At 37.9% G+C, this 17323-nt stretch overlaps 1 protein-coding gene across 14 annotated transcripts in view; it reads left to right on the top strand.

Annotated features, from left to right (window-relative positions):
* Positions 1-17323, top strand: part of Birc6 (baculoviral IAP repeat containing 6) — a 189582-nt gene that overhangs the window by 158486 nt on the left and 13773 nt on the right. For 13 of the 14 annotated variants that reach the window (XM_075955200.1, XM_075955189.1, XM_075955188.1 and 10 more), the window contains 4 exons: positions 11262-11407; positions 12807-12917; positions 13527-13744; positions 15136-15297. In XM_075955200.1, coding sequence (XP_075811315.1) covers positions 11262-11407; positions 12807-12917; positions 13527-13744; positions 15136-15297 — 637 coding nt within the window. Of the gene's footprint in view, positions 1-8391; positions 8559-11261; positions 11408-12806; positions 12918-13526; positions 13745-15135; positions 15298-17323 lie in introns of those variants that run through there. The other variant, XM_075955201.1, reaches the window with a different exon arrangement.

A 17323-nucleotide genomic window follows, 5' to 3' on the forward strand; every position in this document is an offset into this window, starting at 1 on the left:
GTTAGAAGATCAGTCATTATTTGTTAAAGTTACAGTGAAGCTAATTGCTTATCGAACAGTGGTATTTTTAGTTCACTTTTGGTCAAAGTTTATCCTTGAAGACAATGAGTTCTGTTATGAAAAAATATATATAATCTATAAAACCTTTCTTTTCACAGAGTCAGTTTTCCTTAGAGATGACCTTCAAAGATGGTTTTTAAGGCATTTATATTATTGATGGGAAATTTGTGTGTGTCAGTAGATTTCCAAGTCAATGAATGTTCTTTCTCATCTTTGTACTATATTTCCTTTGTTCTTGGTTGTTTTGCAAGAATCTACAATTTAGACGTTACAGGTTTAAATAATGCCACTGAGTTGTTCGTTAAAAGAATAGTTCTGTTTTGGCCCAGTGTACTAACTCTTCTGCCATTTGGGCAAGGATCATATACTGGAAAAAATTAGATTACTTGGTAAATACACATAAAGGTATAGTTTATATCAGGAGTGGTAGCATGTGGTCTGTAGTTACTCGGGAGCCCAAAGCAGAAAAATGACTTGAAACAAACCTGGGCAACGTAAAGAGACTTTTCGTTTCTGTTTTTGTTGTTGTTAAAGATAAGGCTCATGCTACTCTATTATTAGGAAATTAGGTTGTAAAAGTCCACTTTCATTGATAATTTTCTGTTGTATAGAAGAAAATAATATTGTGTTTGGTTGCATTCTGCTCTGTCCTCCCTTTTGTTTCCAGTCTTTCTGATTGAGGTCTAGGAAGCCAGCATAGTTCTGTTCAAATAGTATGTTGTGCCAGGCTGTGGTGGTGCACGCCTTTTACACCAGTACTTGGGAGTCAGAGACAGGTGGATCTCTGTGATTTCAAGGCCAGCCCAGTCTACAGGAGGTAGTTCCAGGACAGCCAGGTCTATTATACAGAGAAACCCTGGTGCAGGAGAATTGTCAGTATTCTGTCAATCATGTTTTAAATAAATGCTGATTGGCCAGGCAGGAAGTATAGGCAGGAAAACCAGACAGGAAGTAGAAATGATACAGTGAGAACAGGAGAATTCTGGGAAGGAGGAAGCTGATTCCTCCCACTCCTGCCCAGACCACTGAAGCAGCAGGATGTGATCTGCCCCACTGAAAAAGGTACTGAGCCACATGGCTAACATAGATCAGAAAAATGGGTTAATCAAGATGTGAGAGTTAGTCAGTGAGAGGCTAGAGCTTATGGGCCAATCATCTTATAATTTATGGAGACCTATGTGTGATTTTCTTTTGGGCTAAACAGTTGTGGGGTACTGGGCGGGACAAAAACCCCAACAACAAGCAGGCCCCCGTTCATGTTACAAACCCTGTCTCCAAAAACAAAACAAAACAGTGTTGCCACTAGTCAACCTAAAACATCAAATTGTTCAGTTCAAGTGGTGTCCTTAATTGAAAATTTTGTCCATGCACTACAGTTAGTGTCTTTTGCTCCTGTACTCCAAACATGTTGCTCTTAACAATATGTCTGTTACATACCAAGATGGAGATATGCCTTGTATTTCTCTGCTTTATTTTGTGTTTGGGATAACTATATTTGCTTATAACTAAGCAGTAAAAATGCATACTCTGGGCCAGGTGGTGCTACATGCTTTTAATCTCTGGACTCAAGGAGGCAGAGGCAGGCTGATTTCTTTGGGTTCAAAATATCCTTCAAAAGTATCTTTCTTTAAACTGTGTATATCCCTATTCTCTATAGCCCTGGTCAATCCTGTACAGGACCTATGACAAGGAATTATAAGAAATAAGGAATTATAAGGAGTAAGTTTTTTGCAGTGTATGGTAGGTAGATTTCCCATTGCTTATTTTGCTTTTCTTAACCCTGTCCATTCAGCAATCATTATATAATTTAATAATGGATTTTTGCTTCTGCAAATGTATTATTTCACTAGAAAACTTTAATTTCAGATAAATAGTAACTGAATTTGTTTTTCAGTTAATTTTCTGGAAACGTGATACAACTAGAAAACACATATTTCAGATGTAAGACTCAATTTAAGAACAAGCACACATGTGAAACCACAGTAACTATCCACAGAGCTTATTTCTTTTGTTAGTTTATATCCATAAAGACCTATGCAGTGACTAGTCTTAATTAACCCCCTTTGCTGGGGTGTTTTGTGTCAAGACTTGTAAAGTGAATTTGCTTGGTTGGGATCCCATTGGTTTCTGTTAGGTATTTGTCCTGTTAGAGAAGGCAGTCAAGGCCTAGTGTTGTTGTTCCATCTCTGCTTCTCATTGAAGATTTGATACAAAGTTCAGTTTCAGTTTCACAGAAAGTAAAATCCATACCTTTTTAGTCTACCAACATAAGACTTACACTGCCTTTTCTTTTTTTTTATTAAAAATAAGTGTATTTTGTCTTTTTACCAAACATAAAAAGAGCACCCCCTCCCAGGCTTATTGTATTTATCGTTAATCATCTTTTTAAAAATTGTCTTCATTTTGAAGACCTTTGATTTGATGTTGGTAGTTACATACATGTGCAAGATTCAACATCATAACCACACACCCTCAAAACAAAAAGTTTTGGATTAGGTAAATAAAGATTAGAGGGTGTCTGTGTTCCAGACTATGTTAAAAAAAAATGTTAAGTGCTGAAAGAAATCATTTCATATGCTAGGAACCTAGGGAAGCTTGATGTGCCATTAAATGTAGATGACAGACAAAGCTAGACAGAATCGAGGCTAGATGATGAAGGGTCACAGATTACTTATCTTTAAAAATAGTTGATGAGAGTTGGCAAAGTGACCCCAGCAAGTAAAGGCACTTAATAGTGCTGCTGACCTGAGTATGATTCCAAGCATGCCCCACATGGTGGAAGGAGATAACCAACTCATGAAGGTTGTCCCTGTCCTTCACACATGTGCCAAGGCAGGTGTATGCCCCCTCAAATAAAATGTAATAAAAAAAACCTCAGTAGTGATCTAATGTGATTTGTGTTAAATAAGTGATCTCCAAATATAGTGGAATAGTTGAAATAGGAGGTGAAATAAGGCCACGAAAGAGCTTTTCCTCACAGCAATTGTTCCCTGAGAATTGTGACTAAGAAATGTGGTGTTCAGTTGCATTCCTGCTGATATATTATGGACTTGATATAAAGTTAGTTCATTGGTAGAAATACATTTTGTATTCAGGACATTTGGCTTAAAATGTAAATAGTGAAATTGGGACAGGTCTCCATAGAAGTGAAAGAGATCAGAAATAACAAAGATGCACGTTGGGTCTGAGTGGTTGTATGAAACTTGAAATTACATGTTTATTGCTGCATAAGTCCAGGGCCACTATCCTGAATTTCATACTAATCATAAGGGATCATAAAGAATTTCATGAGCATGAATTTCTGTAACTGTTAATTGGTACTTTCCTTTTTTTCTTTTAAGTTAATTTTGATTAGTGTATCACATCTGCTTCAGTCCATTGTTTGTCAGTTTCTTGTGTACAAGCCAGGCTTCGTGATTGGGATGGCCTAGTATACATTCATTTGCCACAGTACAATGTAGTAACTGCTGGTGCAACTTTAGAGATAGGACCTTACTCTGTAACTCTGACCCACCTGGGACTTGCTGTTTAAACTAGACTAACCTTGGCATTAAAGGCATTTGACACCATGCATGGGTCAGCTCTAACTTCTTATGTAAGATCTACAGTTTTAAAATTGCTTGACGATGGTATGGTGGTACATGTATGTAATTCCAGCATTATCATAGAAGTTTTGGGCTGTGTCGGATTATAGAATGAGACCCTGTCTCAAAAACAAACAAAAAAGGAAAGATTAGTCTGGGGGGCTGTTTGGGAGGTATAGTGGTTAGGGACTTTCTGGTGGTAGGGTAGGGAAAGCTATCTTTAGCTAGCAAAAGGCTGGTGGGCCCTGAGGGGTGGCATCTGCTGAGCCAGCAAAGGGACTTTGGGGGACTGCTGAGTCAGCAGAAAGCTATGGCATTCCTGCTGATCTGTTGTCCCTAAAAGCTGTGATTTTTCTGAGTATTGTCTGTTTAGCTCTGTCTGTCCCATTCTAGTGAACTGAAACTAAATCTGGTCTCTCAGGCTATTAGGAAAGCCTGTCTTCACTCTGGTCTGCCCCACCATCTTCCCTCTCCCTGACACCCCTCTTAATTTCTACCTCAGTAATAAAGTTTTATGTGAAATGGCAATTTTGGGTTTTTTTCTTTTTAAATCAAATTGCATTACATTAGTTCTCTTTTTTTCTTAGACAGAATAGGGGGTGGAGGGATGGCTCATTCCTTAAGATCACTGGCTTCAAAACAAAATCAGTGTACATGATAATGTGTTGTGCTATATCTCAAGCAGTTTTAATACCAAATTTGAATCTATTGCTTTTAGTTTATAATATATTTCTAGGCACATCACAGATAAGTAGCTTCTTTCTGTTATCTAGATTGTCAGAGCTGTCAGGAACTCTTTGGAATTCAGCTTGCCATCTTTTACAGATAGGAAGGTCCATAAAAATTGTGACTTGGAGTGCTACAATCAAATTTTTTTACTCCTAATACTGTAATCAATGTATTCACTAAATTAAACTTAGCCTCTAAAGACCTGTTAGGTTTGTTATCATACCAAATCAAAACAGTAGTGATGGGGAACACTGGATTTTGGACCAGATATTTATAGTGTAGAAAAATAATTTAAATGTAAGTAATGAATTTAAAATTATTTTTACAATTAAAAAATGTATAATATCTGAAGAGAAACCCAAGAATTAATTTATAAAACATCTCTATGCCAGAGAGAAGACTCCATGTCTGTGACTTCACTTATGTTTACATCATATACACAGACATACACAATAAATAAAAAGCTGTAAAAAAGAGAAAAGCCCCTATTCTATTGATAATCTTTGAAGACACATGAAATAATACAGATTATTACAGTTTTTCTCTTAGTTTCTCTAGTTATAACTTTTAATTAGTAGAGTACCAAACCATATTTTTAAGACTTAATATTTTGGGGCTGGAGAACTAGCCCAATTGTTAAGAACATTTACTGCTCTTACAGAGCGAAGATTCACACACATGATGACTCAACCACCAGTAACTCTAATTCTGGGAGATTTGACACTGTTCTCTGGCTTCTGTGAGCACCAGACACAAATATAGTGTACATACATATGGCAAAAGTCACTCACACATAAAATAAATAAAAATCTTAAAAAAAAGAGAGCCATATGTTATGATGCATTTCTCCTAACTGCTTGGGAGTCCAAGACGGGGGGGGGGGGGCGGTTGCAAGTGCGAGGACAGCATTAGCAACAGAGTGATGGATTCCACCACCTCACCACTACCGCTCAAAAAGAAGATAATCTGTTCATTAAGGAAAGGATTTGGAGTGTAGATAAGGTAGTTATTGTGCTTTATGTACATAATATTTCCACTTGAATAGAAATATGAGTGTCTAGTGTAAAGGTCATTTTGTTACCTACAAAATACTTATACTGTGAACATATTTGAACCCCTTTGTTTTCTACCCGGTAGCCTGGGATTCATTTTCTGCTGGTCCCTACAGCCTGTGTAATCTCACAGTGGAGTCAAAGTGTAGCTGTAGTCCTTTGGTTCCCCTTTGAGTAGACGTGAACTTTTTCTCACTTTTCAGAGGCAGGAGCAGTATTTGTGCAAATATTAACTATTGGACTATAGGAGCTAAATAATCATATTCTGCAGTATTCAGCATTTCATGGTTTCACCAAAAACTTGAGAGAGATACTTGCTGCTAATCAGAATTAGGCTTAATTGCTGTAAGAGTAGAATACACATGACATTCAGTGTAAGGTGCTTCGAATGTAAAACTTTTCTTTGACAATCCTCAAGTGAGCATTCTTAATTTCCACTTTTCTTAGCAATCTCATAGGGCCTTTGTGAGAAGAAATCCATCATACTCAAGTAAAATGTTGATAAAAATACTGGGTGCTGGTGGTGCATGCCTGAATCTCAGCAGAGTCAGGCAGAGACTGGTGGGTTTCTGTGAGTTTGAGGCTATTCTGCTCTACAGAACTAGTTCCAGGATAGCCAGGGTTACACAAAGAAACTATGTGTGGGCGAGGGGATGGGGGGAGGTAGCGGGCAGAGATATCCCATTCCTTTTGGTTTTTTGAGACAGGGTTTCTCTGTAGTTTTGGAGCCTGTCCTGGAACTAGCTCTTGTAGACCAGGCTGGCCTCGAACTCAACAGAGATCTGCCTGCCTCTGCCTCCCGAGTACTGGCATTAAAGGCTTGCACCACCACTGCTGGGCTCCCCCCCCCCTTTTTTTTTAAATCAACTGAAGTTTATTATTTGACCTGTTCTATTCAAAACAAAACAAAAAAATCTGATTCTCTTACTTTAAGCTCCCTTAACATTGACCTTATAAAAGTTCAGTCAAAGCTTTTCTTTCCCCAACTCTTGCTTGTTTCTTTTGAGAAAACTATCCTAGCTTCTTGTGCCTCTGCCTCTTATGCTTGCAACATAAAAGTCCTGATTCCTTAATCAAGAAGCATTAGACAATGCCATATCTTTTTTTTTTACTTCAAAAAAGTAAGGTTTTTTTAATTTTTTTCTTTTAAGAGAAAGAGATGAGTTGTTAGACACCAGTCTGGAGCTGGATACTTGCTGGTTGTTGTGCACATACATATATGGTTTTAAACACAAAAAATGTTTTAATTCCAACATGATTTTCCATCTCAAATACCACTCTAGCCCAACCCATCACCATCTCTTTGCTGGACCTCCCCCCCCACCCCCCAGGAATTCCTAACCAGCTTTAACACAGCATAGCAAAATTTTGGACCTAAGACCACAACATATATGTCCTTTCTCCTTAACAAACTCACCTCGATGGACTTGTAAGTGACTTAGAATGCAATCCCACTGCAAAGCCATATCTTTATTCATTCCTTTTTAAAACAACATTAGGCAGGTTCGTCTGTCAACAGTTGTTTGTTTTTGTTGTTGTTGTTGTTTTTAAAACTGTGTAGTTCTCACTGACGTGGAACTCGCTATGTGTACCAGGCTGGCCCGGAACTCACAGAGATCTCCCTGGCAGTCATAAACTTTTTAGTTGCTGTTATAAACAGTGAAGCTGGTGTTTATCTCCCCATCCTCCCACCCCAGCTGAGGACTGAATCCTTGCTGCCACTGCACTAATCCCAAACCCCACTCTTTCTTTTAGGTTAAATTGTGTTGTCCCTTGGTAAACTTTTGACAATGTATTTGTGTCACCTCCATTTGCACGTACACAATACCATTACTGTGTCTGGTGATATTCAGAACCTAATATATTGGACCTAAAACGGATCCTTGTGCTTTCCAGTGGCACTTATTTATTCTTCCCAAGGCCTGGTTGCTTGTCTGCCCACCCTACCCCTTCATTTAAATCATTAAAAATTCAGCTGGCTCTTTAAGTTAGAGAGAGTTTAAGTAAAACTAAAAAGAAATTTTAATAAAACGTAAGCTTTAACTTAATCATGGGACATGTCTCACAGAGGTCCTTTCCTTACTTGTAGGCATGTCTTATCAATTACTTTGATACTTTCTGGAGATGCTGGAAGCAAATAGTTATCTACGGTAATTTTTTTTTTAATGAACGTCTTATTTACTTTTGACCTTAATTTTCTTTAAACTGTAATTCTGGCAAAGGGCTTTACAGCTAAGGAAAGAAGTGTAGTTATTTTTTCAGGGCTTAATGTTGGTGCTAGTTTCCAGTAGTCCTGAACCTTTGAGACAGCTCCTTCACGCGGCTGTGCTTTTAAATGCTTATTTCACTTTGTGGGACTTTCATCTTAGAAACAGAAGTTAGGGAATTAAAAATGAGTTTGTTTTCTTTTTGCACTACTAAGAAAATAGCTGTTTTAAGTATGTTTTATTTCTGAATTATAAAGTCACATAATTCTGATACAGTATAGTGGAGTAATATCTGACTTGATTTTGGCAGTGATACTAGTAGAAGCCATTAATATGATCATGTTGAGGTCTGGAGTTTTTTAAATATATATATAACACTTTTGTTTATTTTGTGTTTGTTTGTGAGTATCCATGTGCCATGGTAAACATAGCAGTCAAGGTGATTTGCTGGATAGAGTTAGTTCATTTCTTTCCTTCCACCTTGTGAATCCCCACGTGCAACTCAGGCTTTCAGGCCCAAACTAGTACCTTTACCAACTGAGCCATCTTACTAGCCCCAGAAATTTTTTGGTTTTATTTCTGTTCCTTAAATCTTTTTGTTTTGAGACAGGTTTGCCCATTTTGCTCACATCCTAGCTCAGATTTTATCTACAGAGCCAAACTTCACTTTATTAGCTTTTCAGTTGGAATTCACAGCATAGAGGAAAATGTGCACATTGTGATAGTAGAAACCTCAGTTGCTTCCTCGTATTTCTTCAGGGCAGTGATCACAACCAGATTCAACGTATGCACAGAGCAGCGGATGCCATGGTAGCGGCCGTCGCTGATTGCTCTTACCATGTTGGATCCATTGTCAGTCTCAGAGGCCTTCTTCCAGCTAGGTGCCTTGAACCCAAATAGCTTTTCACACAGACTTCAGGATGTGAGCTAAGGTATGGCCTTTTTTCCTGAGCTGGGCCTACATAATGGGTTGACAGTAACCTGCAGCTTTTGTAGACAAGGACTTCTATTAGACATTAGTGGCTACAGTTGCTGATAGGCAGGCAGTGCTTATCCATCCTCTATGTGAAAATCCAATCACCATTTGGAGTCTTTTTTTTTTTTTTAAGTTTTTGACAAAGAAACTGTCGAAGTAAAACTTACTTGAAAACATGCTTTGTGATTCTACCATTTTATCTTCAATGTGAAATAATTGTTTTTATGAACTTGGTGTAAATTTTATTAAATTTCTGGATTCTTGAACTGCTTAAAAACTTAATTTTGGTTTAAAAAACATAAAACTTACTATTTTGCTAATACTCTTACAATAGCCTGTCAGTAATCTTCCTTTAAAAATTGCGATTAAGCCAGGCAGTGGTGGCACATGCCTCAAATCCTAGCACTTGGGAGGCAGAGGCAGATGGATCTCTGTAGTTCAAGGTCAGCATGGTCTACAGAGCCAGTTCCAGGTCTGGCTCCATAGTTACTGAGAAACTCTATCTTGAAACAAACAAACAAAACTTACAATTATAAAATTGTTGTCCATACTCAGGAATGCAAATTAAAAACGAGTGATTTCCCCAGTATAACTTTTATGTCACACTGGTAAATACAATAAAGCACTTAATTGCATCCACACTGAAGGCTTTGTTTCCCTAAAAAGAAAATACACTTCTGTAGAAATAAACAAAAGAACTTGGTTTTCATATCTTCTTAGCATGGTGAGATACAGTAGCTTAAAATCTTTTCTGAGAGTACAATAGCTTGAGGCTTAAGGGCATCATTTAATTTTTACTGCAAACATGAATGTTTTCTCAAATAACTTCCTGATTCCTTCCTTATTATAATCCAGTGTCCTAGTAGTTTACTATTTTCTAACATTAATGACGCTTATAATTGGGGAGGGAAAAATCCTTGTAAATCAAGAGTGGCTATTGTAATGAACCTCTGTACTGTTCTTGATCCTCAGCATTTGAAATTGGGTGTGACTTTAGGTAGGTACTGTTGGCAGCCTATTTGAGCTTTTCTACAAGAATCATTTCTTCATTAAGAAGTGGCCAGTCTTGGTTGACTCTCAAAGTAAAATTATCTGATATTTTAGCTTTAAAACAGTGCATATTCTCTGCTTATAGGTAAACACAAATGTTTATATACACGTACACACATTGAGGCTAGTGCTGAAGTGGTATACTGTACCAAAACATGCTGAGTTGTTTTCTGGGTGGCAAAGGAAACCATTTCTTTTCTGTGACTTCTTAAATCAGAGGGAAGGTAAGGACAATGATCCAATGACACATTGTACCTTTTCAGTTAGGTCGTCCTGCCAGGTGAAAGATAGTAGATAACGTTATTTAAACTAATTGTGGATACTGGTGGTTTTGACACATTGGAACCAAATACAGAGCATAAACCTTAATGCTATAGTTTTTTGCTGCTGTTTACCTCATGAGTGGCTTGTTTGCTACTTACTGTCTCCCTATAGTTAAGCAAGGAGTTACTTTTGAGCAAATTTCTCTGTGTGATAAGGTTCATTTTTTTGTGTGTAGATAGCATACTATTTTGTTAGATTCTTCAACCTTCTGCTGATTTTAAAAATTGATTCTCAGCCAGGCACATACTTTTAATCCCAGCACTAGGGAGGAGGCCAGCTTGGTCTACAGAGCGAGTTCCAGGACAGTCAGAGCTACACAGAGAAACCCTATCTCAAAACAACAACAACAAAACTTCTCTATAGCTCCATGCCTTCTTTCTGAAATATTTTAATATAATGGTAAAGTCTTTTTCTTGGTAGGTATTCATATAGAAAAATAAGTGCTATAGAGTTTAGATTGTGCCTTAGAAAGATTTCATATATCTTTGTCTATGTTGTTTATTTTGAAACCTATACTTCATTAACAATGATAATTTGTTTTGAAGATCTAAATAATAAAGTTATTTATTAAGTGAATATTATTTGTCAAGAGTTGCAATAGAAGAAAAAGAAATACTTAGTTGTGATTTTAGTGAATCTTATACTGAAATCTTGCTGTGACACATGCTATTGTGATAATTTGATAATTTGGGGGCCTGAAAAGAAGTAGTAGACTGATGCTTTGAAGTGTTATAACACATGGTATTAGAGGTGTGTAGCAGCTGTTTATTGTATCTTGTAAGAGACCCATTTTTGAAATACTAAATTCTTTTGTTCTCAGAAATTAGCATATTCAGTGAAATACAGGTAGTATTTTTAAATTGCCAAGAAGTTTTTGATTCCAAAGTTTTGTAAGACAAGAGTTTACTGATTTACAAGAGTAGAAGTGTTTTTCTTTTTTTAACCTCTGGGTACTTAAAATTAAATGTTTATTTGGTTGTTTACCTTGATAATTATGTCATGCTTATTTTTTTTGTCTTTTAACTAGGCAGGAACAGTCTACCCATAACTTTGTTTGTTATTCTAGGGATTAATCTATGGCTTTAGAAGCAGTAATGAATGTGACTTGAGCTTCTTACTTACCACATGTGACAAGCGTAACATATACTCTGTCATTTTTAACCACTGTTACTGAATTAAAGTATTTTATTTATTTGTTTGTTTGTTTATTTGCAGTTCTAAAACTTAATTTGCCTGCATTTCTTTCCATGCTTTTCTTTCATTTTTTTTTTTTAAACAGATCTAAAAGGGAAAATGTTAAAACAGGAGTCAAACCAGATGCACCTGATCAAGAACCAGAAGGACTTACTCTTCTGGTCCCAGATATCCAGAGGACTGCTGAGATCGTCCATGCAGCCACCACCAGTCTGCGGCAAGCCAATCAAGGCCAGTAGTGTCTTATGCGATTTTTTTTTTTTTACCCCGTTTATACAAGCCATGTTTTATCTAGCATGTCAGAATGTATTTTTCCCCATTTTCAAGTAAGTTCTTGAACTTACAAGTTCACTCTATGTTAGATTTTGTTCTTTGTCAGTTTAGTTAAGACTATCTTCTCAGTGCCAGGTGTGGTGGCACATGTCTTTAATCCCATGGATCTCTCTGAGTTTGAGGCTAGCTGGTAGTAAGTTCTGGGCTAACCAGGGGTGTATAATGTGACCTTGTCTCAAAAATAAAAAAAAAACAACCCAAAAAAAAAACAAAATAAAAATTTATCTCTACTACATATGCTAATACTAAATGTAGTAACTTAAAGACATGCATGCTAATTTCCTTCTCATTGAAAGTCATGGAATTGAAAAGCATCATTTTGTTAGGAAGTAGTAAATTGAGGTTGCTGCATGTGCTGGCACCTGTAATCCTAGTACTTAACACAAGTTCAAGGCCACCCTCTGCCTCATAAGTACACCCTACCCCAACTTATCTCTCATTCCCCAGATGTGTGAAGTTGCAGAACTTCCATGTTCCATGTGTTAGTCCTGGAAGAAAGCAGTGACTTTGTGTCTGTTGCTTTACTTGTGCTGTTTAAAAGTTAATGAGGGGTTTGCCCATTTTTTTTTTTTTTGCTTTTTGTTTTTCTTTTTGTTTTGTTTGTTTGGTTTTTTTTTTTTTTCGAGACAGGGTTTCTCTGTAGCCTTTGGTGCCTGTCCTGGAACTAGCTCTTGTAGACCAGGCTGGCCTCGAACTCACAGAGATCCGCCTGCCTCTGCCTCCCGAGTGCTGGGATTAAAGGCGTGCGCCACCACCGCCTGGTGGGTTTGCCCATTTTTATGTTTAGGAAAGAGAAAAGTAATTCCATTTCCTCAAAGTGATAAAATAGGAAGATGGTTTTGAAAAATGTGATAGAAATTTAGTAATAAAAGCCTGAATGTAGAAGTGGATTGTTTTTCAATTTAATGTCACACAGAAAGAGAAGAAGGGGTGGGGACTGATTGAGAAGAGGAAAGGTATTTGTGGGAGGAGATCAAGACAGTAATGGAATATGATTAGAATACACTGTTTTGTTTTGTTTTTTTTCTTTTTTTCTCTGAGACAGGGTTTCTCTATGTAACAGCTGTGGCTGTCCTGGAACTAGCTTTGTAGACCAAGCTGGGCTCAAACTCACAGAGATCTGCCTGCCTCTGCCTCCTGACTTCGCTGGGATTAAAGGTGTGCATCACCACACCTGACTCAGAATACATTATTGTATACATGGATGAAACCTATTGTTATATATAATTTGTGTATGCTAATAAAAACCTTTTAAAACCTATACTTACGTTATTTATCTTGAAATATTAAATTACAGAAAAAAAACTAGGTGAATACTCAAAGAAAGTGGCTATGAAACCCAAACCTTTGTCAGTATTAAAATCACTTGAAGAAAAATATGTGGCTGTCATGAAGAAGTTGCAGTTCGGTAAGTTGAAATTTCTCATCTACTACGATGTCATCATCACCCTTCTGGCAGTGATGATTAAGTGTATGCAGGTAAATGAGAGATTTCTAGACTTGAGCTAGGTATGGTGGCACTCACTTATAATTCCACTGCACTGGTGGCAGAGGCAGAAGAATTATGATTTTAAGGATAGCCTGTGTCATATTGAGATGCTGCCTCAAAAATTATTCTTGTGTGTTTAAAAATATGATTGTGACCTGATTTCTACTTTCTGTACACACATGAAAGCTTCTGCCATCTTTGACTTGAGGTCCCTGTGTGTATAGACACAACATTCTCATCCTAACTCCAAGAGCTGCCCTAGAACAATCTACACAAATAAAAGCACAGGTGGAGCTCTGCAGAGCATGAAGATAATGGACTTTCCTTTCATTTTTCTGCAGTGCTGGGACTTGATCCCAAGATCTCACGCAAGCTAGGGATGTGCTGTGGCACTGCATCCTACCCTGTGGCACTCTTTAGCAGTTCCATTATGGTGGAAGAAGAGATTCAAGGCTTCTTTGTGACGTTTGTATCACAACAACTGTTTTCCATACTGGTAATCTACTTCGGTTTTCTGTCTCCTTTTAGATACATTTGAGATGGTTTCTGAAGATGATGATGGAAAATTGGGTTTTAAAGTAAATTACCACTACATGTCTCAGGTGAAAAATGCTAATGATGCCAACAGTGCTGCCAGAGCCCGCCGTCTGGCTCAGGAAGCGGTGACGCTTTCAACCTCACTGCCTCTATCATCGTCTTCCAGTGTTTTTGTACGCTGTGATGAGGAGCGACTTGACATCATGAAGGTAGAAAGCCTTCCTCAGCTACTCAAGTACTCATGGAAAGAAAGCATTAGACGTAGCCTGAATTTTACATTTCAATGTAAATTTTCCTGACCACTTAGGATGGCAGGAAAGGAGCCGTGTTTTAAGTTCAGGATATGCAGGTGAGACAGCATGTGAAGACTCAAAGAAGATACCAGAAGAGACGCCTCTCTTGTGTGTGACCTCTCATAGTTTTGAATCATAGTGTCAGAGGGTTTAGTGCTGAGGAGTTAAGAGGATAAAGTATTCTCAGGTGCCACACTCTTGTTTTATAGACTGCTTATCAGAAAAGGTCTTTCATCTATGAGAAATCTGTGAATATCATTAAGTTATTTATTAATAAGGTCATAGCGATATAACATAACTTGTACTTTTCTGTTTTAACATTGTGATCTGTCTAATTATAAAGTCTGAGCGAAAACTGTATTAAGAAAAAGTAAAGGGTGCTGGAAAGATGACTCAGCCGTTAAGAGCACTGCCTGTTCTTCCAGATGTCCTTAGTTGTATTTCCAGCAACCACATGGTGGCTCACAACCCTCTATAATGAGATCTGGTGCCCTCTCCTGGGTGTGCCGGCATACATGCAGGCAGAATACTGTATACATAATAAATATTTGTTAATAAAAAAGGAAAACCAAATATTTGATTCTTAGTGAAAAAATCTTTACATTTATGATTTAATTCATAGGCTAAATTCAGACAGCTAAAATTACTGATTTGTTGACTTCTTTTGAGATGTTTTTCTTAGCTTTGATTTTTCTGAATAATTTTTCTGTAGGAAGGTCATAGACTATGCATGTTTGGCCATTACTGCATAACAGACACTATAGCTTCACACTTGTGTTTCCCTGTGGAGCACTGTGCTATATGTATAAGACTTCCAGCCTAGAACCTCTAGAACAAGTTAGTTACTGCCTATGGCCTCCGTGTAGCTCTGCACTGCAGGTGTTGCATCTGTTGACTGACTCAGGTGAAGCTCAGTAGTTGTTATACTTGACTACTGACTGGCTCTTGCTGTTTTTCTCTACACCGTTTTTTGTCTCAATACATTGCAGTCCTTTTTCCTACTCCTATTTTTTTCTCTCTTATCTGATTCAGAGAAAATAAATGCCTTTATGCTTTGAGTTCAGTTGTTGATTATAACTCTTAAAACTCTCAGGAAAAAAGCTCTTTACATTTTAAAAGAAGTGTAAGATTCAGATAAACTTTCTTGATGCTAATAAAAATCCATTCTTAATCAGAAACCTTTTCTGAATACTGTGTTTATGGTTATTTTATCACTCTTTGCCCAGGCTTGTGCACTGGCTGTCTTGCAATGCTAAGGTCATGATGAAGGTGATTGTCACAAGTCTCTCTGTTTATGTACATACCAGGTTCTTATAACTGGGCCAGCGGACACACCCTACGCAAACGGCTGCTTTGAGTTTGATGTATATTTTCCTCAAGATTATCCTAGCTCACCTCCTCTTGTGAACCTAGAAACAACTGGGGGTCATAGCGTACGCTTCAATCCCAACCTTTACAATGATGGCAAGGTAAGGTAGTTGGGTCTTTTGTTTCTAAGGCCACACTGATCTGAAGGTTTTTTTGTGATTCAAACAAAAATTGGTCGGTTTCCTTTTTTCTTCATTCTTAGCTTCCTCTATTTGCATAGACAGAAAAGGGTGAAACACTACAATTGACACCTTCCATGAACCTATCCTGCTCATAGTACAGCAGAACCAGTGTCTGGTTTGGAAGATTCCTTTGCTTCTATATCTTCAGTTCTGGTCATCTTTTCATGAATGCCTGAGCACAGCACCACTGTCCTCTTTGCAGTTCACAACTTCATCTTTCCACCTTAAACCCCCTTACAGTCCATGGACACAGAATTAAGAACTTGATTTTTCAAACTTAGTTTCACATTTTTTTTAATTAGCAATAGGATGGTTCATTCTTACTATTAAAAAATCTAACAAAGAAGTGTATTTTAAAATTATTTCTGGGCCTGGAAAACAGTAGGTCTGTGATAGATCATGTTTGCCTACCATGGTCATGGCTTTGGGTTCAGTTCTGAAAATAAAAAGTTTTATTTAAAACAGAAATCATTTCATAAGACTATAAACCTAAATTTCAAAAGAATTATCACTTTTCAATATAATTTTGGACATTTTAGTAGAATTCTAGTAGTAAATCCCATGGTGAGTTTTGTGGGTTTAAATACCACAAAAATGTTGGGGGGAGGGCCCACTTGTTCGTCCTGGCTGCCCAGCTAGCGTAGCCCTGAAATAATCACACAGAAACTATATTAATTAAAATCACTGCTTGGCCCATTAGCTCTATCTTCTTATTTTCTAAGTCTTACATCTTAATGTAACCCATTTCTATTAATCCATGTATTACCGTGTGGCTGTAGCTTACCTGCTAAAGTTTCAGCATGTCTTACTCTGGCGGTGGAGGCTCCATGGCATCTCCCTGACTCTGCCCTTCTTTCTCCCAGCATTCAGTCCAGTCCTCCCCACCTACCTAAGTTCTGCCCTATCATCAGGCCAAGGCACTTTTTTTTTTTTTTTTTTTGGTTTATCGAGACAGGGTTTCTCTGTGGCTTTGGAGCCTGTCCTGGAACTAGCTCTGTAGACCAGGCTGGCCTCGAACTCACAGAGATCCGCCTGCCTCTGCCTCCCGAGTGCTGGGATTAAAGGCGTGCACCACCACCGCCCAGCCAAGGCACTTTTTTTATTCATTAATGGTTATCACAGCACACAGAGGGGACAAGAAGTTAAGAGGAAATGTATAGGAGCTATGGAGGTTGCTCACAGTTAGGAGCACTTCCACTTTCTAGAAGACCTGATGCCATCATCTGACCTCCCTGGGCACTAGGCACATGCATAAGCAGATACTTCTTGGTGGGAAGAATAGCAAATTTATGCAGAAGCAGACAGATCTCTGAGTTCAAGACCAGCCTGGTCTACAGAGTGAGGTTCAGGACAGTCAAGGCTACACAGAGAAATTCTCTCAGCCACCGCCATCTCCCTCCAAGAAAGAATAGGAATTTTTTTTATTGTTTTTATTGAGCTATATGATTTTCTACACTTTCCTTCCTTCCTTTCCCCTTCCTTTCTGCCCTTCCCATGGTCCTTATGCTCCCAATTTGCTCAGGAGGTCTTGTCTCTTTCTACTTCCCATGTAGATTACATCCATGTATGTCTCTCTTAGGGTCCTCTTTGTTGTCTAGGTTCTCTGGGATGATGAATTGTAGGCTGGTTTTCTTTGGTTTATGTCTAAAAGCTCCTTATGAGTGAGTACATGTGATATTTGTCTTTCTGTGTCTGGGTTACCTCATTCAAAATGATGTCTTCTAGCTCCTTTCATTTTCCTGCAAAATTCAAGATGTTGTTATTTTTTTCTGCTGTGTAGTGCTCCATTATGTAAATGTACCACTTTTTTTTAAATCCATTCTTCGGTTAAGGGTCATTTAGGTTTCCAGGTTCTGGCTATGACAAACAATGCTGGTATGAACTTAGTTGAGCACATGTCCTTGTGGCATGATTGAGCATCCTTTGGGTATATACCCAAAAGTAG

This window comes from Microtus pennsylvanicus, chromosome 21 (assembly GCF_037038515.1).
Source record: "Microtus pennsylvanicus isolate mMicPen1 chromosome 21, mMicPen1.hap1, whole genome shotgun sequence".
NCBI lineage: Eukaryota > Metazoa > Chordata > Mammalia > Rodentia > Cricetidae > Microtus > Microtus pennsylvanicus.